We start from the raw sequence: 24,825 nt of genomic DNA on the forward strand, positions 1-24,825 counted from the left end.
TTCCCTGAACTGCAGTGAGGCTATCTGTAGACTCTACTTATTCTAGTTAGCACGAGTACAGAAATATCACTGAATGTGTCTGCAGAGAGCTTCCCCAGGTCCCGCTAGGGAGGGGATTGGTGCTCACTATAGAAAACTTTACTGCATTGCAAAAGTCCAGAAAGTTCCCAAATCCAAGCATCTGGTTCCAGGGGTTTTGATTTTAAAATAAGAAAAAGAAAAAGAAAAAGTGGTTCTCTATAATCTATGATAGTATTAGATTATACTAGAAACACATTATAGTCTAACGTAATGTAATATTAGTGTGATCAACTTGTTCTCTCAATTAGAATGCAAGTCCTTTAAAGATACTGTCCTCTTTTTCTCATCACATTGTCTCCCACAGTAACACGTGCTCCCACATGGGTTCTTGATCATCATTTTGCTGAAATTAATTCAATCTGAGAGAATCCTCCTCAATCCAAGATATTTCAGTTCCCTGCAGGGCTACTTCCCTCAGATAAAAACATCAATGTAGCCGCCATTTTCTAACCAACTGTTGGGCAAACGGGCAGGGTTGCCCTTGGCTTGCATTTCTACCCACTTAGAGGCAATTTTCTGCCTCTTACCAATGTGTTTGGCCTTAAATATCTGAAAAGTAGTTTTTTCTTTAATAAAATGTTCAAAAGATGTCAGCACATTTTTAACAATTTTACTTTCACCATAAGGCTGACTCAAAATGTTTTGGCAAAGAGCAGAACTATGGTGTTTGCTCAAATAGTAAAGAGCTCTGTTTCTCTCTCAAAAAAAAAAAAAAAAAGCCCCAAGATACAATGCGGACCAGCATTCTGCCTTGGAACAAGGCACGAGCCATTAAATACTGTCTTACACCTCAACCATGGGGGCTTCCTGATATTTTTGGAGCTGTTTCATCTTGTCAATTGTTTTGAGTTTTATGTGAGATTAGGATTTGCTGGCATTGCAGGGGGAGATGCCAAAACTGCTTCAAGCAAGCTCTACAAATCATGAATGAGAACAATGGCTTACATTACCTTCACAGAGTTTGTTTTTCAAAATACTCCTACATACATGATTTCAGATTATTTCCTCATCTGCTGGCTTTCCTGAGTCAGCCTTCTGTGGCCACTCTCTTCAGCACTGATGTAGAGGGCAATGCTTTTGCACGATTTTACAACATGACTCTTACCAAGAGGCATCTTCGATTTTCAGCCAACCTAATGTGTCATCTTTGGATTCCGGTAGGTTTGTTGTTATCTCTGTCTGCGTCTCATAGTGCAAATGCCAGAAAAATAATCCCATGTTTCTGGACACACCCTTCTTTGATGTGAAGAAATTCACTCTTCCAAAGGCAGCGATGGCTACCTTTTCAGAGCCAGCCTCATTTCACCAACAGAAAATTGCTTAGCACACTCCATCTTGCAGAGCAGGGTTATGCGCAGATGAGCCCTGAATATATATACTGTGATGATTGATAATGATGATAGGGCAAGCGAGGAAAGGTGACTTGCACAGGGCTAGGGACTCAATAATTGCTGATTGATGAATCGTGACAGCTACTAAATGCCACCTTAAAAGATAGCTACACTTGAAAAGATATGTAGGTGATTTCAAGCTCCCAGATAAAATGCATGAATTGAATTGTGGAAGTCTTTCTTAAGGCAGCCTGCCTGGAAGAGTGGGAAGGAATGCACAAGCAGTAATTACGGCTTTTCCCTGCCAAAGGTATACCAGTTACCCGAGAGCGAAGAGATTAAGGCCAGACTCACTACAAGGAATGTTAGTTATTGCCTGAGCAAGAAGGTCACTGTGTTTGTCGATTTTGCCTATGTTTTGCAGTATGAGCTGGACCAGCTACATAATTTGTGGTGCCCGATGCTAAATGAAGTGCAGACTCCTTGTTCATAAATTTTTAAGAATTCCAAAATGTTAACAGTAGAGCATTAAACCAAGAAACCTTCTACAGGGAACCCTATGTGAAGGTGCAAGTCACCTTCCATGAAACTGATCCTGGGTATGAGCAGTGGTTTGCTCTTGAAGTTACAGTTACCCTTCTTGTCATCTGTAATTGGTGGGCTCTTAGAGCCCTAAAAGGCTCAACAAGTGGGCAGAACTGATAACATTCATACAGGCTCTAGAAAGCCCTGACTGGGTTTAGATGAGATGAGACAGAGTATCACCTGACTGTACTCAGAGCATGACAGTAACGGGAAACTGGCAAGGACTCTCAATAAGGCTTGCTCCTAGAAAGAGTGAAAGGCAGCACAAGAGGGCACGGGGAAAGCCGGAAAAGACCAGATAACAATGGGATCTGAATGGCACAAAGCATCTTCGAACCTGCTTCTATTGCCAGAGCCACAGTATGTTTCTGTATTCGGTATAATTCTACAGAAACCCCATAATGCCTTAAATCTAACTGCAAGCAGGATTAGTCGTGAGTGTCTACTGTAAGGGGGTGACCCTTAAAATCACTCCTATTCTAGATCAGTGATAGCTACAGAGCAGCTTTGCCCTCAGATGTTTTTGATGGGATATTCCCAACAATTACTAATGTTTTTGCCCATTGCTATATGAGGAACAAACACACTGAAATTCAGTGAAGAAAAATAAAATCCTTGCTATGTCTTGTGGAAGGGCTATAGCCATCTAGGAGTTTCCAATACAACAGAAAAATATGGAGCTTAGTGAAGAGGATGAAACTGCCCCATCTATCAAAGGCAGAAAGAGAGCATCATAAATCTTTGCACAATCCCAGAAGGCATCTGTTGGACCCTGCCATCTATCTTGGACTGACAGAGGGAAGAGTGTGTGGGTCTTTGAAGTAGCCTCCATTATAGCTTACTCCCACACTCAGTCCAGAGCCCAACAGCTACCCAACATGCGAGTGAGTGAGCAGGGGAACACTTCCAGTGAGACCAACAGAAAGATTATTTAACAAAACAGATCCCAAGAAGACTTGAGCAAAATTGCTTTAGTTGTTCAATATAGAGGAAATAAAGACATTCTAAACTATTGTGTAATATGGTGTACATAGGGCAGAAATTGGGTCTGGAAGTTCATGGAAGTGAACTTGCCCTCAGATGTGCTTTGTTTGACTATTACCTTGTTTAACAAACAAACAAAAAAATCTATACATTATCTGCCAGCATTTTAAAATCATAAAATTACACATAAAAATACTGATTTCTAGCTTCTCTTGAAAAAAAGTAAAAATAAACAGTGCCACAAAAGGGTTCGCCTTCTGTCAAAAGAAACAAAGACACGATCGCATTTAGACAGAGTGTGCAGTGTCCCCAGGATCCCACTGCACTAATTTATGTATTTGTCTGGCCCTTCTAGTAGTCATTGAGTTTGCAATCCCTGAACAACAGATCACACAAGTTAATATGATAATTAAATATCTCACTCTTTTTCAGCTTTTAAGAGACATCTTCTTTCTTCTCTTCCTTAAAACTTTACTAACCCAAACAAAACAAAACAAAAAAATCAATTAAAATTTTTATTCCAATTGTCTTTAAAGAAAAAAAAATCATATTGAGTTAGAGACACAAGGGGGATAATTCTATTTTTTGGGGGGGTGGCTAAGAGAATTTATGTGTTCGGAGAAGTGAGGTAAAAGGTGGGAGGTATATGTTATTCTCTGGGGTCTCTTTCCCTGAACCCTGAGTTTCTCTAATGACAAGCAGAATTAAGGAGAAAAAGCAGATACAAGGAAAGGCAAGATTTCCCTTTCATAAGAATAAATCCTGAAAGATAAATTTTTAGCTTCCACATAGAATGAAGTTATAGCTTTTTGACAAATGATGTTCTGGGTTGTCATGACAACTGGGCCTGTTAGAGGTATGCTTAAAGAGGCCTGCCTATAAATCAGACGTTTTAGGAAGGGGTTAAAATAAACATTTCTAGACAATTCTCAAGATATAGTGCCAAAAATATAATTATAGACATTTGTATCCGTCTGCCATAAAGTATGACAGCTCCAATTTTACAAAATGTTAATTTAAAAAAATCTATTAAACCCACGTCCCTCTGAGAAAAATTAATATCACACCTAAGGTTGGGAGTCAGTGCAACTCAGAGGCTGTGAAAATTGGATGGCAGAGTCAGAAAAGGAGGCTTAAAATCAGCTCCTCTACAGGCACTTTATTTAAGAGTTTAGGCTAGATTCTGACCATCAAGAGAAGACATGCTAAGAACCAGATGACAGTGCTTAGAGCCTATTTTGAAGCTTGTGAGAACAAAAAAAAAGTAATCAAAGATTTGGAGATGGAATTAGAAAGGAAATGCTGATAGATGAAGGGTAGCTTACCTTAAAATACTGGATGGGACACCAAAGAATCTTCCAATCTGGGAGTACACAGACAATAAGCCCTGACCATTAGCAACTTCCGGTGAGGTCAGGAAAAGTGAGAAGTAGCTTAAAAATCAGACACTGAGAAAATGCTTCTGAAGGTATCGGCCATGAGATGCCACTCCGGGGGTCACAAATTGACAGCCTGAAGGCTAATGGAATCAAGAGACAAGTTTTGTCTGGCCTGCACAGTGTTCTTTCAGAAATGTACAGTGTTTGCCAACATTTAAAAATCAGGAGCTTGTACATACAATTCTGGCTTCTTCTCTTTAAAAAGGAGATGATTTGGCAGCAATGGGCCTGAATTCCCATGTAGCAACTGGAGCTGGGTTCACAGAGCACAAGCCTCATGGCAGGGGTCCCCAAACTTTTTACATAGGGGGCCAGTTCACTGTCCCTCAGACCGTTGGAGGGCTGCTACATACAGTGCTCCTCTCACTGACCACCAATGAAAGAGGTGCTCCTTCCAGAAGTGTGGCGGGGGCCAGATAAATGGCCTCAGGGGGCTGCATGCGGCCCGCGGGCCGTAGTTTGGGGACACCTGCTCATGAGAATACAGAGTTTGCCTGGTTCAACCCTGTGGCCTCCACACCCACACCGAGGACAAAGCGCAAGATAAATGGTTGAATGAATGAATGCATGCACTAGTGGAAGCTGCCCTCTTTCTAAAAGGCATGCTCTCTCCAGGGGGGCTACCCCACCCAGACTGTTACCTGCCTGGCCTCAATGCATCTGACATTTCCACTTTGCTCAGTGCTGTAAGCTTTTCTTTGGTTGTGACACCATGGTGCCACTTGACATAAATTCCCAATAAAACCCACTATAATGGCCACATATGTGGGCCGTTGAAATAAATGACAATGCAATAAAATTCTTTAAGAGTTCTGTTTTTGGGTAGTCCAAAAAACTGAGCTTACTTAAAGGGTTCAGCATCATAGTTCATCCTGCAGTTAGTAAGCTGCTTAAATTTAGATTTCCCCTACTATCCAAAAGTAGAGCGTTCCTAGGAAACCTCTCATACACAAAAATGCTGTAAAGCAAAGAAGCAATTACTATTAATTTATATGGGAAAACTTTTAACATTCCCAGCCCCTCAAAATAATCTACCAAATCATATCGAATAAAGCATAAAACCTAAAATAACGCTAACGAAGTCAAGGCAGTGCCCCTCTCGAGGGCGCGCCACCTCCGTAACGGCCCTCTGGGAAACATTGTCGACTACTATCTTCACTCTCTGCCTTTTCTCCTAAAAACAAAAATCCTGTGCAGATTCCTTTCAGACACGGAAGACAGGTACTAATACAGGTCTTCTGTAAAAGCTCAGTGGCAGAAAGCAAATATTCTAAATGTGGGAGATAACTGCACTGGCCAAGGCCACCTCCAGTGCACTGAGCAAGTCCGTCAAACGCAGGGGTCCCCAAACTTTTTACACAGGGGACCAGTTCACTGTCCCTCAGACCGTTGGAGGGCCGGACTATAAAAAAAACTATGAACAAATCCCTATGCACACTGCACATATCTTATTTTAAAATAAAAAAACAAAACGGGAACAAATACAATATTTAAAATAAAGAACAAGTAAATTTAAATCAACAAACTGACCAGTATTTCAATGGGAACTATGCTTCTCTCACTGACCACCAATGAAAGAGGTGCCCCTTCCAGAAGTGCGGCGGGGGCTGGATAAATGGCCTCAGGGGGCCGCATGCGGCCCGCGGGCCGTAGTTTGGGGACCCCTGGTCTAACGCTTGCTTATTCATTCAGCAAACACTGACTCTCTTCCAAACGCTAGTATGACTGAGGGCCATGTGATATGTCTCTTTCACCCTGATGTCCCGAGATTTAAATTTTTATTAAATGAGTAAATGAGTAGTGGGAATTGCTACAGACAATAACTACATCGTGAATCTGCTCTGTGTCAGATAAATATATACATTCTTAACTTTTATCCTTATTTTATGGAAAGGGAAACTGAGATTTAGGGAGGTTTAGAAATAGGTCCACAGCATGGGCCAAATAGAGGTGTGAATTTAGATCTTCTTGGCATTTCCCTCATGTGCATTCCATTATGCTACCAACCTCTCAGGTAAACTCCATTCTGAAGTGCAGTGAATTCAACAGAGGCCTCCAAAATAAAGCTAATGTCCAACTCTAACTTCAGGAACCTGAAGGCAATCTTATTTCGGGGGGGGAAAGTCTTTGCAGATATAATTAAAGGTCTCAAGATGAGATCATTCTGGATTTAGGGTAGGCCCAAAATCCAATGACGGTTATTCTCATAGGAGCAGGAGTAGGAGAGAACACGGAGACAGAGAGAAAAGGTGATGTGAAGAGAGGCAGAGATTAGAGTGATGCATGTACAAGTCAAGGAACACCCAGGACTGTCAGCCACCACCGGAAGCTGGGAGAGGCATGGGAGAGTCTCCCTCACAGCCTCCAGAAGGACCCAACCCTGCCGACACCTCCACCACACACTTCAGGCCTCCTCACTGTGGGGGAATCAACGTCTGCTGCTTTAGCCACCAAGTGTGTAGTCATTTGTTACAGCAACCACAAGAAACTAATACATCAAAATATTACTGGTCCATGGACCAAAGAAGTTCCCCAACAAACTTTAGTCTGAACTGTACACAGGGGGATCAGGCTGCATTCAGAATCCTAAAACTTTATTGGTCTTCCTTACCTCAGAGGGTCCCTATTCCTGATCAAGCCTTTCAGCCTAAGGTCCCACACAGCATTATCCAGAGACATTCTCACATCTCAACAGATGTGAACTCGACTGATTATTATATACATTTCATTTGCTCCTTTAAAAGCATAGACAGTATCCTGAATAAGAGTAGAACATAGTCCTGTGCTTTGGAATAACTCAATTTAATGCAGCAATAGGAGAACCAGGCTCTCCTTACTAGATGATCAAATATGGCACAACGCTAGTACAGAGTATAGGGGGAAAAGATGTCATTTCTGTGCAAGCAATTCTGGGGATACTTCTAGGAAGAAGACTGGACTTGAGTTGGGGCCTTGGAAAGGGTCAATGGTAATGATAATCATCACAACAATGCTATCATTTATTAAGCACCTACAACATTTCACACACTATCCTACTGTCTTGCCATACTTTTCCCATTTAATTCTCCTGGTCAGCCCACAAAACAGTTATTTGCCACCTTCATTTTCCTGAGGAGGAATCTGGGACTTGAAGAGTTAAGGGCTGAGTCCAAGGTCACCCAGTCAGTAAGTGACAGGACTCTGACAGATAAATGTACAAGGTGGTGGGAGAAATAAGGTCAAGCCGGGTGAAGTGAGTGGCTTGGGAAAGAGGAACAGAGGTGGTAGATGGGGAAGGCATGGTTGAATCATCAGCCTGAATAATGTTCTAGAGTTTGAATGTCCCTTTTGAGTAGCTTGGTCTTGGTCTACTTCATTGTGCAAGTTGCCAGAGATGTGTGATGAGTGACTAGCTCAAGTCTATATTGTAGGAGGAAAATATCAGACTCAGGAATGGAAGCCCTGGTCAGTTAGCTCAGTGGTGGAGTGTCAGCCCAGAGTGTGGATATCCCAGGTTCAATTCCCTGGTCAGGGCACACAAGAGAGGAGCCCATTTGCTTCTCCACCCTTCCCCCTCTTCTCTCTCTCTCTCTCTCTCTCTCTCTCTCTCTCTCTCTCTCCTGCTTCTGCAGCCATGACTCAATTGAAGCAAGTTGGCCCCAGGCACTGAGATGGCTTCATGGCCTCTGCCTCAGGTGCTAAGAAGAGCTTTGTTTTTGAGCAATGCCTCAGATGGGCAGAGTAGTGTCCCCTAGTGGGCTTGCCAGGTGGATTCTGGTCGGGGCACATATGGAAGTCTGTCTCTGCCTCCCCTCCTCTCACTGAATTAAAAAAAAAAAAAAGGAAGCATAGTAAGAAGGAGAGAGAAGACCAGTCTGCCCCTCTCAAACATGGAAGGCCTGAGGAAGGCAGCAGTAGTGGGACTGGAGAAAATGGGGCAAGTTTGACAGATATCAGGGGGCAACATATGGTTTGATTTCAGCACGGCATTCAAGAAGTGCAGGCAAGGAAGCTGTCCCGGCTAACATAGAGGCTTGGAAAGGTGAGCAAGGTGGTATTTACCACAGCAGAAGGCAGAGGTCCAGGCCTGAACAGACAGACATGGTGGATTGAGTATAATTATATATATATCTGATCTGGTTTTGCCTCCATGACCCTCACACACCAGAGATATCTGGTTAACATGTGGTGCAGTAGCATCGCCTTCTCTCTCTGCCCCTGATAGACTCCCTGCGAGGGGAACTGATTGGAGTTTAGAGGATGTATATTTAAATTAAATGCATGAATAGTTTTACACTCTCCTAAGGAAATAGTATACTATAGATGTGAATCATGTAGACTATATAAACTACTATTAGAAAAGTCCCAACTCAAAAGCATAAAGATGGCTGTGTCTCATAGGCCTGGAATTCAGCCCTGGGGTACAGAACACCCCAAACACTGTCTGCATCTCCAATATGAAATCACCAAACGCAGAGCAAAACTTAAACCCAGGAGCCATCACAGGCCCTCAGGAGCCCATTAGGGGCTATCTAAATGTTGAGAGTTCCAGAGGACCTTCTTGGTTCCTATCAACCTGCTCTGCCTCCTCCAAAGAGCCAAGAAGTCTTCCCTCCATGCAATTCTAAAAGAAGAGACCATTTAAATGTCTGGGATTGACATACCAAGCAGTCAGAGTCTAGGATCATCTGAATTCACACACTGGTCTCATCAAGAAGCAGCTAAGAGATTGTCAACAAGCACTGAACCAGACTGGAGTCAGAAGATCAGGATTCAAATGTTGATTTGACCTGTGGTTCTGATTAGCTGTGGCCCTGGAAAAGTCACAGATCTCTGGGAGTGGGCTGGGCTGGGGTCCCCTGGGTCCAACATGGCTGCCTGGTGCGCCCAGCCTGGACAGCAGCCAGAACCTGTGCCACCTTCGTGGAGTGCTGTCCTTGAGCTACTAGAGCCCACTTTTGCCTATTGAGACCCTCAGTCAGTGCCTAGTAGGTGTACAGATAGGAAAGACCAACACCCCCACATCTCCAGGGACACCTTCCGCTCCAGAGTTCCCCCTCCAGAAGGTGTGTCTGAAACTATTCTCCCGTGAGCTCCCTCTTCCCTGCCCTGCTTCCCCACTCCCTCACGTGACCCTGAGGCACACCCTTAATAAATGGTTCACACGTGAATCCTCCCGACAGTATCTGCTTCCAGGAAGCCCAGCCAAAGACCGCTCTGCTCTGGGCTGTGGCAGAAGAATCAGACCTTAGAGCAGCGAGCAGACTATCCAGCACGAGGGTCACAACAGGCAAAATCTGGCAAAAAGACATGTTTCCTTTGGCTCGCAGAGAGTTTAAAGAATGTGACGGGCCTTGCCAACATTGAAAAACTGGGAATTTCACACAAAAAACCCAGATCTCCCCTTGTCTTGAAAAACCAGACGATCCACCCTCCCTGAGCCCGGGCTGCCTGCATAGCAACACCTGAGGGCCAGGGGGCCAGTCCCCATGGGGTCACCTATTCACTCACATCTGCAGTCACTGGACTGGGCAAGAGAGGGTTTAGCACAGGAGAAGTACTCCATCAAGTCTGTCGAATCTGAGTAAGGCATCATTTTTCTTGAAAACCACTCAGCTGGAGGGCAGCGGGAGAGCAGGGTGAGTCACTGTAGAGAGGCTGGTTCGCTGTCCACCCAGTGCTTCCCTGGTGGCCGGCCAGGCTCTGAGGCACACCTCCAACAACACTCCCCTGAAGGAGGATGAATTGATGATGGGCGCTGCCATGACTGGAAATTTGCTTGACAGCGAACACATAATGAAATGAAATAAAATCACTTGTGGTTGGAGTATGCCGACGAGAAGAAACAAAAGCAGGTCTTAGTTTCAGATGTTGTTTTATGTTGCTGTAAATAAAGGGATGGCTACAGCTCAAAAGCCACACTGTAAGTATTTCAAAATGTTGACTGGCCCTGGCCGGTTGGCTCAGCGGTAGAGCATCGGCCTAGCGTGCGGAGGACCCGGGTTCGATTCCCGGCCAGGGCACACAGGAGAAGCGCCCATTTGCTTCTCCACCCCTCTGCCACGCTTTCCTCTCTGTCTCTCTCTTCCCCTCCCGCAGCCAAGGCTCCATTGGAGCAAAGATGGCCCGGGCGCTGGGGATGGCTCTGTGGCCTCTACCTCAGGCGCTAGAGTGGCTCTGGTCGCAACATGGCGATGCCCAGGATGGGCAGAGCATCGCCTCCTGGTGGGCAGAGCATCGCCCCTGGTGGGCAGAGCGTCGCCCCTGGTGGGCATGCCGGGTGGATCCCGGTCGGGTGCATGCGGGAGTCTGTCTGACTGTCTCTCCCCGTTTCCAGCTTCAGGAAAAAAAAAAAAAAAAAAAAAAAATGTTGACTGGCCTGTCCAGGGTGCTCCTTTTTCTTTTCTTTTCTTCTTTTTCTTTTTTTAAAAAATGATTATACATTGCTCATAAAAATTAGGGGATCAGGGAACGTGCAGATACTCCAGTACTTTCAGCCTTTTGTATAGTGCATTTTCACTATACAATGAAGTAAAAGTTGGTTTTGCATCTCATTTGCATAATCAAACAACTTTCTTTGACTTATAATTTGCTTTTCTGATGTTCCTGTTTAATAAAAAAAAATCAAATGCTTTTTCAATCACTTCATATTCATCTTGAAATATCCCCTAATTTTTGTGAGCAGTATAGTTGAAGCTCCTTTAACCAATGTAACTGGTAGCAGGTCATTTCAAGAAGCAGAGGATCCCATGGGCACTGGAACCCAGCCGTCCACCAGGGAGTGCTCAGGTCACCGTCAGATGGGCGTGGTGTAGAGCGATGGGGGCAGTCGTTGTCTAGTACATCGGTAAGTGGAAGTCAGATAAGACAGCTCTTCCTGTCTGAGAGCACCCTGCAGACTTCAACTTCGGGAGCATAACTGACCAAGGGCCCCAGCTACACCCTGAAGCCCACCTGTGTTGTCAAATCCATCTCTCATTCGCAGCGAGTCTGTGCTTCCCGCAGACTGCTCCCCAACCAGCAGTTGGGAGTAGAGGGAATAGAAGGCACACCCACACTAGGAGACAGGGACTCCTCACAGGCCGACTGGCTCGAAGACTCCCCAGTGGACTTGCCCATACTTCCATAGAGTGAATGGTCAAGGATGCCTGACCTAACCTTCCCTCCCTCTCATTCCCCAAGGTCACACTTGCCTGAAAATCCTGTTTTCACAGCCTCCCCTGGCTTCTTCTCCATTTCCTCTCACACAGAGTTTCCCCTGATTAAAATCCTTGCAGTTTTAATCTCATCTGGGCATCAGCTTCTCAGCAGACACAGTCTGCCTTGGAAAATTTCTACCGCTTGTTTTCAGCAAAATCTGCCCGTTCACCCCAATAATCAGAGGTTCCCAACTTTTCCACCATTTACATGAATCCAAAGAGAAAAGCACTTATTAAGAGAACTTCAAATGAGCTTTGAGAAATTGGGCGTGGCATCAAGAGAAAGAGAGGGAAAAAGAAAAAGGAGGGGAGGAGATGTAGGAAATATGAGGAAATAATTTCTCAATGTTCTTCCATTTTGACAATTTTCTACTAAAAAAAAAAAAATGGGCATGAATATCCTCTGAAACAACCTATTCAGAACCTCTGAAAAACTCAGACTTTCTTTGTTACCTGACTTGCTCCAGAATTCCAGCTGTTAAATTGCCAGTCGAGGATGAGATGCACAGTCCCTTAGAGGACTGCTGGCCAAGATGTCCCAGGTAACCACAAGAAAGGCCACATGGTTATCACCCCCAATACCCCAAACCTCAACACATCAGATGGTCACTTTGTGGAAAAGCAGAAAAAGGGAAGTATGCTGCCTGTGTGAAATATGCAAACCATGCCTCATCACTGAGAAAAGAAAGAATACGAACACACACACACAGGCATGCACACACACGCACACAGACACATGCATGCGCGGGCGCGCACACACACACACACACTTACTCTGCTAAGAGGGTTAATGTTAAAAGGAAGCCTTCAGGCTGGTTATTTCATAATTCACAGCAAGAGAGAAGAGGGAGCCCGAACCAGCAGCATCATTTATAAGCCCTGGAAAATGGAAGTTTCCAAGCTGTCATAAATAAGGATGGAAGCATTTGCCAAGTCAGAAATTTAGCCAAGTTTGAAATCCACTCAATCCTTACATCTTGGAGCTCAGAACGGAACACCAATCTTTTGGGATTTGTAATCATTTCTTCTCAGCAAAACTTCTTGCTTTTTATAAGGAAGTAAAAACAAAAAGCAAAAACTACCATATGGGAAGCTTTTTAAGGAGTTGGGGGCATTAAATCACAGTAAGCACTGGGCAGTTTGATAATGGCATAAATTGTATATGTGCTGGGATTAAATTCCCATTTAATCAAACAGGGCATAAAGTATACAATATCTCTGTTCTGTGTGTGTCTCTTAGGAGAATTATTGTCTTTCCTTGCTAGTCTCTCTCTCTCTCTCTCTCTCTCTCTCTCTCTCTCTCTCTCTCACACACACACACACACACACACACACACAATCCCTCTTCTATGCACATATCCCACCCAAGCAATTGTAAATTTCTAATGTATAAAAATTAAAGAAAGAACAAAGCATGTTTATGTGTGTTTCGTTGAGTGAAAAGGAAACTAGAGAAAAAGAAAAGGAAATAATTCTTTCAATGATAAAAGGGGAAGAGAAAATAGGTAACAAAGGAGGGAATACTTTGCACCAGTTTATACTGAGTCGGGAGGAATTAGAGCCGCTGAAATGTAGTGCAGAGGTCTGATGGCCATCTCAGCGCTCACAGACACAGGTCCCCCAAGAGGCAAAAGAAAGCGCTGACTTCAGAGCAGTGGGGCCAGAGCATGGGTTGTACAGGCAGACAAATCCAATTTGTGTGACCTTGGACAAGTTACTCAACTTTCTAAGCCTTTTTTTTCTCGTGTGTAAAGTGTAGACAATAATGGCCTCAACACTACTGATATGAGCATTAGGCCATAGCCCATGAGGACCAAGACGGTATCTGTTCAGCTTACTGTGTATCTCCCCATACTTGGCTCACTGTCTGATAAGACAAAACAAGAATGTACTAAAGAATTTAGTATATGTCTCAGTGAGAGCCGTGTCAAGGAAAAAGAACTCACCCCAAATGGTTTAAACTGCAAGATGCAGGGACAGTGTACAGAGGTATGGGCAAGTTAAAGAGACAAACAAGAAACGGTAAGGCCATGGAGACTGACTACAGTGGGAAGCCTCTCCCACCTCCTCTAGGGTTGAGGAAACAGAAGGAGAAAAGAGAGATGAAACCCATCGTGAAGGACTGCAGAGGCAGAGAGATGAGCCCTGTATGAGATAAGCCTCCACTGGTGGAACAGGGCAAACATATCTGGACTCCTCTCCACCACCGGACATGGGCTAGTCACCCGCCATACAAACACACGCCAGCACACCACCGGCACCAAAGTAAACCACAGCGTTCAGAGAAAGGGGGGGGGGGTACAGAGGTGGTCGATCTCCATCAAATCCGGAAGCCTAATGCAGAGAGGAAAATCTGCTAAGGAAGTAATCTTGACCAAGCCTGAAGCACCCTAATAGGCTAGGTGCTATTTAAATGAATCCAATAGTTCATTTAAAACCTAGAACTCGGCCCTGGCCGGTTGGCTCAGTGGTAGAGCGTCGGCCTGGTGTGCGGGGGACCCGGGTTCGATTCCCGACCAGGGCACATAGGAGAAGCGCCCATTTGCTTCTCCAACCCCCCTCCTTCCTCTCTGTCTCTCTCTTCCCCTCCCGCAGCCAAGGCTCCATTGGAGCAAAAGATGGCCCGGGCGCTGGGGATGGCTCCTTGGCCTCTGCCCCAGGTGCTAGAGTGGCTCTGGTCATGGCAGAGCGACGCCCCGGAGGGGCAGAGCGTCGTCCCTGGTGGGCGTGCTGGGTGGATCCCGGTCGGGCGCATGCGGGAGTCTGTCTGACTGTCTTTCCTCGTTTCCAGCTTCAGAAAAATACAAAAATACAAAATAAAAATAAATAAAACCTAGAACTCTCACAAAAGGTAAAACAGTGCTGATGACTCTTACTCCTCAAAGCGCAAGGATTTTGACTGAAATTGCATGAACTTACCTGAAGCTGATTCAGCAAGACTAATCACTGTATGAAGGGAATTACTAAAAAGAAATAAAAGAATGGCAAATAACAAAAGAGGTATCTCCTTGCCTCCTGGGAAACAGAATAAAAAAATAATTTGAAAGATGAGAGAGGAAAGAACTTATTGTTCGTTAGTTTATGGTAAGGCAGAGATTTTAATTCAGCAAACACAGGCCCCAGGGTCTTGTGGTGTGTGAGGTGAGGCTTGACCGAAGGACTGGAAAATTAGCATGTGTCCTTGGCAGCCTCTTTCAGTCACTGGCTGCCAGACAGGACATTCAGGGACAGGAGTGTCGACGTGACTGAGCTGCTGAGATGCGGCTCTGTCTCACGGTGTCTCAGAGGCAAGGAGCAGCTCAGGCCTTTTCCGCCACCGCGTTCCAATGACTGGATCCTCTGCATGCAGGAGACAGGATATGTCCTCAAACACACCTTCCCACCCTGCCCCTCCCACCCCACCCCGTGGAGGCTGTTTCCCTCACCATCACTCATCAGAGGGGCAGGACTTCTCCAGTGAACAGGAAGTACTCAAGTTCAAGAGCAACAAGAAAATTCACTTTAGAACAATCAAAAACAACACATCCATCTTCAGTTACAATGGACAAAGCAAAAAAAAGCATGCTCTGGGTTCTCATTAGTTAATTAGCACTGAATAGCTACCTCCTGCAACTTCTCTGTTTCATAAGGTAACATTTTGAAAATATGTGTTACTTTCACTATTGTGCCCTATACCCGCAAGTCAAGGCCTTCAGCGGGCTAGTGGCACATGGAACCAGGGGCTTCCTGGGACAGCGTGTGCCTACCCAGTTGACTGAAGTTTGTGTTTTGTCACAATAATAATCTCTGCTCCACCACTAGTGCTGGTAAGAGTGACCACTGGGCACTTGCACAGCCCTTAGAGTGCCCTAGGCACCTGCTGGGCTCCCCTCACTCCCGGCCCTGCTCAGAGGGCCAACCCAGAGAGGATAGTGGTTCTGATCTCTGGCACTTGAGCCAGCCTGCCTGAATTCAGATCCCGGGATTAGCACTCATTATCTAGGTAAACTGAAGCAAGGCCTGGCTCACTCTATTCCTCAGTTTACTAACATTTTATTTCATTATTTTTTTATTTTTTTTACAGCTTAAAACAGCACACATTTATTTTCTTCTAGTTTCTACGGGTCAGAAGTCTGGGCACAATTTAGCTGGACCTCTGCTTAGGGTCTCACAAGGCTGAAATTAAGGTGCCTTACATTTTAATGGGAGCAATATAATCACTGGCCTCTCAGAATTGCTGGGAATGAATTGATACATTAATACATGTTTTAATACTTAAAACGCAATGTGTGCTGGGTACAGAGCGAGAAATCAATACCCATCAACTAGCACTACACCTCTTAGATCCAATGGTAGCTCACACTTCCCAATGTGTTAGGAAAGGTGTTAACAACAGCAAAAGTACCTTAAATTAAGTGCTGGTAAAACTTTAATGCCACTTATTTAAAAATGGGTTATCAACAACAAAAATAGCCCAAATTACAAAATATCATTAAAGAAATGAAATTTTATTACTTCAAACAAGAAGTCACTCCAACTAGGCCAATCATGTGCTGCCTACTAGAGCTTTTATGAGAAATTACCTCAGGAAATAGAAGACAGAAATCTAGTTATTTGTAGCTCATTTCTTGCAAACACTTCTTTCTGAAGCTTGAAGGAACTGGAGACAAGCCTTTCCTTTCAAGCAAAAAGCCAATTCGTTCATCACTTTTATTCTTAGCCAAATATTTTCACATGGAAAATACACAAGTTAAAGTAGATCCCGTTCAAACGATCAAAACTTCTGACTGACTAAAGTCAGAACAGAAGAGGCAGGCCGTAGTTAGGATGGGTCCTTCAGTGCTATTTTCTCCAGAATCCACAAAATACAGAGCCCATTCAAACTCACAGGATGATCATCACACTGGCCCACACAAATCGTATCCTACTATCATATCAGTATCAAATCCGAGGTAGAATCAATGTGCAAGAACCACCTGGATAGAAAGAAGGATCTAGAAAGCATAATTATAATAAGTCCTGAGAAAGCTACAAAGTGGTCTTCACAGCGGGGACATATCCAGAATGACCCAGTGAGTGAAATTCCCTCTCACTTGGACTCCATTAGTTGTGCATTCACAACCGCTATATAACCAGTACATGCAAGTGAATGTGCATGATTTGCGGGCACTTACGGAGGCATATGCAAACACAGTGCAAACATAAGCCCTTCAAAGTATTTTATCAGCAGAACTGAGGGCCTCCCATAGGTCAGGCAATGTGTTAAGGGCTTTACCTGAACCATATCACTTAACTCTCCATAAGAGCCCAGTGGGGAGGCGCTATTACTATTATCATCATCCCATTTTTCAGATGAGGAAACTGAGGAATGGAGTGGTGACATAACTTTCCCAGGATCATTTAGTTTGAGCACAGCTGGGATTCAAACCTGAGTCTCCATCCAATGCCTGCTGCCTCAAATTATTGTGACTCCCAACTGGCTGACAAAATCTGTCCTTAGCAAGGCAAGTTGAGAGGGGCGTTTGGAAAGAGCACAAGTTACTAGCACTCTTAAGGGAGGGTCTGTGTCCTTGTCTCAGTAACACATCGGGTCACACTGGGTCAGTTTTCTCACCCCTCAGTCTTTTATTTGGAGCAAAACCCTTTCAAGGTCACCAGAAGCAAGCTCAACTGAATCAGAACTGGGGTCCTACAAACCTTACTTTTAAATCTTATCTTAAAAGAGGGAAAAAATAGGCCCTGGCCAGTTGGCTCAGTGGTAGAGCGTCGGCCTGGTGTGCGGGGGACCCGAGTTCGATTCCCGGCCAGGGCACATGGGAGAAGTGCCCATTTGCTTCTCCACCCCCACCCCCTCCTTCCTCCCTGTCTCTCTCTTCCCCTCCCGCAGCCAGGGCTCCATTGGAGCAAAGATGGCCCGGGCGCTGGGGATGGCTCCTTGGCCTCTGCCCCAGGCGCTAGAGTGGCTCTGGTCACGGCAGAGCGATGCTCCGGAGGGGAAGAGCATTGCCCCCTGGTGGACAGAGTATCGCCCCTGGTGGGCGTGCCAGGTGGATCCCGGTCAGGCGCATGCGGGAGTCTGTCTGTCTGTCTCTGTTTCCAGCTTCGGAAAAATACAAAAAAAAAAAGAGAGGGAAAAAATAAGTAAGAGACAGTGTGGGCCACCGGGGAATAAAAATGAAAGGGACGTGAAGTGTGGGCACCATGTTAATAGTTAAGGTTCGGTAGTATCTCATCTCTGTATCCACTCGTCTTCTTCAGTCTCCCCTTCCATGAAAACACAAGTCGTCATGTTCATTTGACCACAACGTCCCTTAGAATGGAGGAGGGCCAGAGCACCAAGTGTGTCCTTTTGCTGGGACTTGGGCCATTCCAAGTTTTTAAATACCGAAGGATTTTCCCACACAAAGTAGGGTTTATTTTATTAATTTCCTTAAACATTTTTTGTTGGTTTTTAGTATTGCCTTTTGGCCAAATGAAAATGTATCCAATGTCAAGCAATTTTAAAAGTCCTTTTCTGGGGGGAGAGTTCTTCCAGAATCTATAGTGGGTTTGGGATCCCCCCAACTCTCTATGACTTTTCTCATACTCTTTCTTCTAACAATTTTACCCTTGAACACCACCAAGGACACACCAGGGTGATGGGTATGCTTGTGGAAGGGAGAGGGCATAAACAAGGCCCTAGAGAGAACGCAAGACACATGGAGATGAATTATAAAACTTTATTGGCTTGTTAAAAAAAATTGAATGAATTCAACAAGTACATTTATGACCTATTCACATGTTAAAAACAGTACTTAAAAATAAAATAAAAAGTGATAGTCCACTATTTACAGAAAATGTGGGAAAAAAAAGACTTTAAAACCTAGAACATTAAAAGGAAAAACAAGGCGTGAGAATGACTCGCAAGCTGCCTACGGACCACAGCAAACGGATGCCAGCGTGAAATGGGTGACACTCAAGGAGCTGTCTTTCTCTGGAATCGCTTGCTTTATTTTTCTTCTTTTTTTCTTGTCAGCATATTTGAGGCATAATTGCCAAATAAAATTGTAATGTGTACAACATGATGACTTGACACACATATACAATGCAAATAGAACCCCTGGCTATTTTATATTTGTTCATGCCTCTTTCATAAATGGACTGTCTTAAATAAAAGTGGTGGAACATCTCTGTTTTGTTTTGTTTTTTTACTTCTCATGCATTTTTTTTCATGGAAACTAACACTTAGACACAGTTAATAACGACCAATCTTGGATGCCCACCAATGACCACCCCAAGGCTCTATTGCAACATCCGCCTGAATTAAACTCACTCTCAGAATCAGAGGGCTGGGAGGCTTTATTGGCCCTGAAGAGCAAAACAAGGAAAACGGACTGGCTTGAGTGGAAAACTGCCTCTGTGACAGCTGTCTCTACGTCACTTTCTGGGTTGGGAATCCTCTTAACTTAATCCATTATGGCAGCACCCCACAGAAAATTACATTACATGCCTGCCCTGCCCGGGAGAATCCTTACTCTTCCCAGGAGTCCTCGGGTAAGCCTGCCGTGGTCCTCAGGCGCTGCAGGTGTGTGGACACAGCAGGACACACCACAGGATGCCTACTCTGCCCTAACTTCCTTGGAGTCCAGGCAGCTCATTGGCACAACCCCAGGGAGGCTCCACTCACCTTCACTAGACAGGAATGGCACTGCCCGCCAGGCTGGATGCAGCTGCCCTGTGAAAGCCCAGGATTACATGGCATTGCCTCTTTCCAGTTGCTCACGCTCTGTCTTAAGTCTGGACAAAGCAAGGTGAAATGAGCTTCTACTGCTGTGTAAGAAAACCTGGTCAAAGTCAAGGTGAGAGGCTCTAGACAGAAGCACTGGGGCAGAGAAATGAACGTCCTCTGTTCTGGGATGGGGAGAGAAGGGTGAGCTCAGGTTCCCTTCAGGGCTTTGATTCCATTTCACAGTGGGAAAGGGGGGAAATGAGTGTGGAAAGCAACCAATAAAGCAAGTAAAATAAACTCTCAGTTGTTGGGGAATCAAGTTAGAATGATAGCAAGAGAAAAAGGACAAGGGGGAGGAGGAGAAGGGGAGAGAGGGGGAGAGGGAGGGAGGGAGGGAGCAGGAGGAAGGGGGAAAGAGGGAGTCAGGGATTTTAAGCAAATAAAGAGAAAAGGAAGAGGAGAGAGAAAGCAGGAGCACCTCCCTCATGCTCACCCTCACACCTGGCAGAGAACTGACTTCTGGCCTCCAACTCCTTCAGCTGTTGGCTCCTCAATGGTTGAATAAAAGTGGAGGAGCTTCCAGCCCTAACCACTCTGGCTGTAACTCAGGATTCCCTGAGGGGTGGTCCCAAAGCACACTCCCTCTGTGCTCTGTGCTGGGATAGGGCTGGGATTATGTAATTCTCATCTCTGCTCCCTACTTTTGGGAAGAGCATTCAGTGGGTCAGAATTGAAATCAGTCCCTGCTAGAGATCAGGAGTGAAAACCCTGAATTGTCTTTTGAGTCTGTGGGGACTTGTTCTTCCTGTTGAGATCTGGACTTTCTTTGCTTCAGACCGGTGTCTCATGTGATGACAGTGGGAGTCTCTTAGTCTATCTCGGCTGTCTTGGAGGGTCTGAGTGGGACCAGAGTCAAGATACAGGACCTAAACCATGACTCTTGAAGGCAACACAGCTGTTTCCTATTTACCAGTGGCCACCCTGGTCTGTTAAGAACACCCGTGAGACGGGAGTGTATGCTTTCCCCTGAACTTGGCTGTACCGGAGCAGGCCAGGCAACACGCACATTGGCTGTACCGGAACGGGCCAGGCAACACGCACACTGGCTGTACCGGAGCGGGCCAGGCAACACGCACATTGGCTGTACTGGAGCAGGCCAGGCAACACGCACACTGGTGAAAGGCAGCATATCGTACAAAACAGGAAGAAGAACTCATTGGATTGCCTCTGGCCTCATGGAAGAGGGGCCAGTCAAGGAGGAAAAAGGGCAAACAGTGATGCAAGAGAGTGTCAGACAGGGAGCAGGAGCAGGCAGGGACAGGTCCCAGATGGCAGGAGGCACAGGGGAGCCCCAAAGGTGAGTGACATGCTGCAGACCACTGAGGCGCTAGACTCAGTAGTGACAGAGCTCTCAATGGTGATGCTGGGAAGCATGTTTGCAAAGGAAAGAGAGAAGGGAACAGCGAGACAACAATGATCTTGCTTTGAGACAAAAGTAACAAACAGGCAGCCCACAGACATGTATTGTTGGCCTACTTAATGTTTTAAAAATAACTGAGTCAACTTTTTAAAAATAGAGGCATTTCACAGAAGAGTCCAGGTCTCAAGTTTCTCTTCAAGAATCAGAAGATTTGGAAACCTGGGCCCACACTCCCGGGAGGCAGGAGCTGGCTGGGGCTGGGTGACAGCTGCCCCTCTGCAGTGAACGCCCACCCAGGGCATGCTCTTCATTTAGGGCACCAGCTGGGTGCTGAAATGCCAGGTCCTTGCTGGAGGGCGACAGACTTGATTTCAGCAAACATGCTGCCTGTCCTTTCCCAGCGTTGCAGAAGGACATGCTACATGTCATTAGGAAGCTCGGAAAAGATGTCATACAGGGGACACAAGCAAAGGGGTGGGAGGGGGTGGTCTAGAGCAGTGGTCCCTAAACCCGGGGCCGCGGACCGGTAACAGTCTGTGGGCCATTTGGTACCGGTCCACAGAGAAAGAATAAATAACTTACATTATTTTTGTTTTATTTATATTTAAGTCTGAATGATGTTTTATTTTTTAAAAAATGACCAGATCCCCTCTGTTACATCCGTCTAAGACTCACTCTTGACGCTTGTCTCGGTCACGTGATACATTTATCCGTCCCACCCTAAAGGCCGGTTCGTGAAAATATTTTCTGACATTAAACTGGTCCGTGGCCCAGAAAAGGTTGGGGACCACTGGTCTAGAGTACGGAAATGAGACGCTATATTACTGACTGTGGTCTTCAGGGATTTAAAAAAATAAAAATCAAAGAACTCAAGAACCATATGAAACAATTTTCTAATAGCCTGCCGTTTCCATCGTTCCCTAGGAGATGTCAACTGCGGTTTGATATATTCAATTGCCTTATCTGTCCACTTCTCTCCTTTTTAAAAACAAAAATCTACCCTACTGTTCTTCTAGCCATTGAGTACAAATACTCTTTTTTTGGTTGTTGTTTGGGATCTGGAAAACTTTATAAATAGGCCTTAAACAATTCAGCGCCTTTTAATGGATCCGTGGAATAACATAAAGCTTAAAAAAAAAATGTACCGAAAGGCTGGTATTTAAGAACTTGAGCCGCCCCGACAGCCTCTGTTTGGCTTCCAGTTTGAATTTCATCTTTCTTTCAGGGTTCAGGATTTCTGCAATTAGCTGGCCTCTCTGTAAATCAACACCTTTGGGAAAGATCAGAATCTAAGTAGTGACAAGAACTGTCATCTAGCGGCAAGCAAGAAAATGGAAATTCAGAGAAGATTCGGGCCTCCCCACACCAAGTGCCCTCACACTCAAATGTCCTTCTAAAGAAAAAAAAGAAAAAACTTTTGAAAATGAGGAGCTTGTTTATGCTTTGGAGAAACAGCCCCTGTCAGGCTGGGGTACAGAGTAGCCACGTTGAATGCTGTAGTCCACAGGACACTGTGAGATGCGTGCAGCAAGCAATGCCATCATCAGTGGCTGATGTTAAAGGTGGAGTATAAAGTATCCATCATGGATAACCTTTCTAGATCGAGGGTGCCTAAAAGGATCCTGGATTATTAAGATTAATGCCTTGGTTACATAGGGTTCAAAACATTTTCAAACATGTTAGACCAGTTAAAAATCTATATATCCTTAAAGCTAAATTGCCAAACTTGTGTAACTATTTCCAAAAAAATTATTTTTAAACAACGTCAATAAGTAATAAATTTCCAATTTAGCCATGGTCTATGAACATGTTCTTTTTTTTCTTTTAACCTTCAATACTATTTTGTATTGAATGCAGCATAGTGGTTAGACAATCATATATTTTACAAAATGTTCCCCCCAATGTTTCCAATACCCACCTCACACCATACATAATTATTCAACATGATGAACTAGACTCCCTATGCTGTACAGAGCTGACTGTGTGTTTCAAAGGACATGCTCCAGGCCTGGCTCTGAAGTTCCCCTACCAGGAAAGGTGTGAGGTGAGGTGGGGCAGGGCAGCCAGGCCTGTCTTCCCACCGGGATCCTGCCTGCTGCAGGCTGAGCCGAACGAACCAAGGTCACTGCCGTGGCCAAGTGCGTGAAACCGGGGTCCACGGTAAGACTAAGGCAGGGGTGCAGGGTTCTGTAGCTGGAAGGCTGCCCTCTCAACAATGAAGCTGGACAATACAAAGCACATATTCATTAGCGACCCGCCACCTCTGTGCTGCTGGGGTCAGGAAGAGCCGTCCTGCCCGTGAAAACCCAGCGGTAGTGTAATATGTCATAGGGAGACTACCCCACTTACAACATCGACTCCTGCTCCCAGCAGGCCAGCCATTCTGCTCGCAGGCCTTTTCAGAGCAGACGAGCTGCAGTTTTGTTATGGGAACAGCGTGAGATGCGGCGGCCTTGCCACTCGACAAACTTCTGAAAAGCAGGTGGATTGCAGAGGGCAGAGGAAAGGACATGGGCACCATATGCATATAGTTCACTCCTTTAGTCATCCTGGAACTGACTACGCCTAACCTAAATCTATAGCCCCTAGCCAGATAGCTTCTTTTTATTTTTTATGTTTTGCCTTTAAGAAAATCATTCAGGAAACTTTAAGGAAATGATTAGTGTTGATTGCACAGCTATGGACCTTTATTATTAGTGAAGGAAAGAAGCTCTTGTGACATCACACAGTCCCCACAGCGAGGCAGGGTACATGCTCTTTCAGATGCTGTGTTGTAGATGGAAGAATAACACACTCTCAATTCAGTATTGATTAAACAATAACAGAAGACGATACTAAAATACATGTTACCTGGAGATTACAGTTTAGCGCGCACTTACTTGTACCTGTCCCTAAATTTAGATATTTTTTTAAACTTTGTAGTTCATCTTTAATAAACAGAAACAATAAAATTCAAATTCATTTCCAGTATGGTCGAACAGCACATCTTTCGGAAGAGAAGCACAATCCAATGGACTCTCATTTCAATTCCATATTTGAATGATTGTAAGAACAAAAAAAGAAGCACTAATTTAAGATGTTTTCTTGCGTCTCCGCGTTGCTGCCGTGAGCTGCCTCGGCACTGGTGTCCCCCAATCACAGCTCACGATCCGCAGGCTCCAGGCACTACCTCCTGCAAACCCCACCCACCTCCGCCAGAAAACCCCAGGTACGCAGACCTCCCGGGAGAAGCCAAGGCCAGTCCCGAGAGTCCGGCTTATATGGCAGCATCAACCAACAAGCACCACAGCCCCTTTCTCTGTCTTTTCCTTTATTTCAGCTACCCATCCAGGGGGATCTTATGAAACAAAACAAAACCTAAAAGAAACACAAAATAAAACATAAGTCATGCTCAAAAGGAAAATCAACAGAAATTAATATACAAGTACAATCACTTTTAAAAGAACATAATAAATAAACAGCCAAATCAAGACACAACATTGGATATGCTTTGAAACATAAAGTAATATACAATAACAGAACAGAAATTGGGAGAAAATGTGCGTCTCATCTTCGAGCAACTTAGTTTTAAACTCAAAACCAATTGTATGTGGCACATGAAACATGGCAAAGAAACACAAAGAATTTCTGGACACAGATCCACCCGCAACTATATCAGACAGTATCTTTTTAATTTAAGTAGAAGAAATCTGTGAACAATATAGATGACCCCTGCAGAATTTTTATGTACAGGGGAATAAAAAACTCAGCAACACCTATCGACCATAATCCTAATTCTTTTTCCCTGCCTAATTCTACCCAGTTATTTCTAAAATAACTGATAAATTACTCAGCAACTGAACCAGAGAACTGGCTGGATTTCACTGGTGAAACAATGAACCACATACAAATTTAGATTCTTTTTTAGGAACCCTAATATTATAATTAATTAATTACCTAAATTGACAATAGCATATATATATGACATATAGAGAGCTATAATATCCCTTATATCACATATAATATATAACATGTAGTATACTGTACATATATTTTATATATTAGATAAGATATATAGTTTGTTTTATTATATATATAATATATATAACATATAATATGTAATATTTAGTATTATTTAATT

General features: G+C 44.5%; 1 protein-coding gene and 1 long non-coding RNA gene across 10 annotated transcripts in view; one reads left to right on the forward strand and one right to left on the reverse strand.

The window, feature by feature from the left end:
* The window catches only part of NTRK2 (neurotrophic receptor tyrosine kinase 2), a 363,188-nt gene that overhangs the window by 183,605 nt on the left and 154,758 nt on the right, over nucleotides 1-24,825 (reverse strand). The window contains exon 15 of one of the 9 annotated variants that reach the window (XM_066256980.1): nucleotides 21,914-24,062. The exons of the other annotated variants lie outside the window; for them this stretch is intronic. Within the exon in view, the coding sequence (XP_066113077.1) occupies nucleotides 24,025-24,062 (38 nt within the window). The 3' untranslated portion in view covers nucleotides 21,914-24,024. Of the gene's footprint in view, nucleotides 1-21,913; nucleotides 24,063-24,825 lie in introns of those variants that run through there. 9 annotated transcript variants of the gene reach the window in all.
* LOC136324305 (uncharacterized) lies at nucleotides 20,270-22,091 on the forward strand. The gene is made up of 2 exons (XR_010729067.1): nucleotides 20,270-20,335; nucleotides 20,441-22,091. It is a non-coding gene; the product is annotated as an uncharacterized lncRNA (long non-coding RNA).

Source organism: Saccopteryx bilineata, chromosome 2 (genome assembly GCF_036850765.1).
Source record: "Saccopteryx bilineata isolate mSacBil1 chromosome 2, mSacBil1_pri_phased_curated, whole genome shotgun sequence".
NCBI classification, from domain to species: domain Eukaryota; kingdom Metazoa; phylum Chordata; class Mammalia; order Chiroptera; family Emballonuridae; genus Saccopteryx; species Saccopteryx bilineata.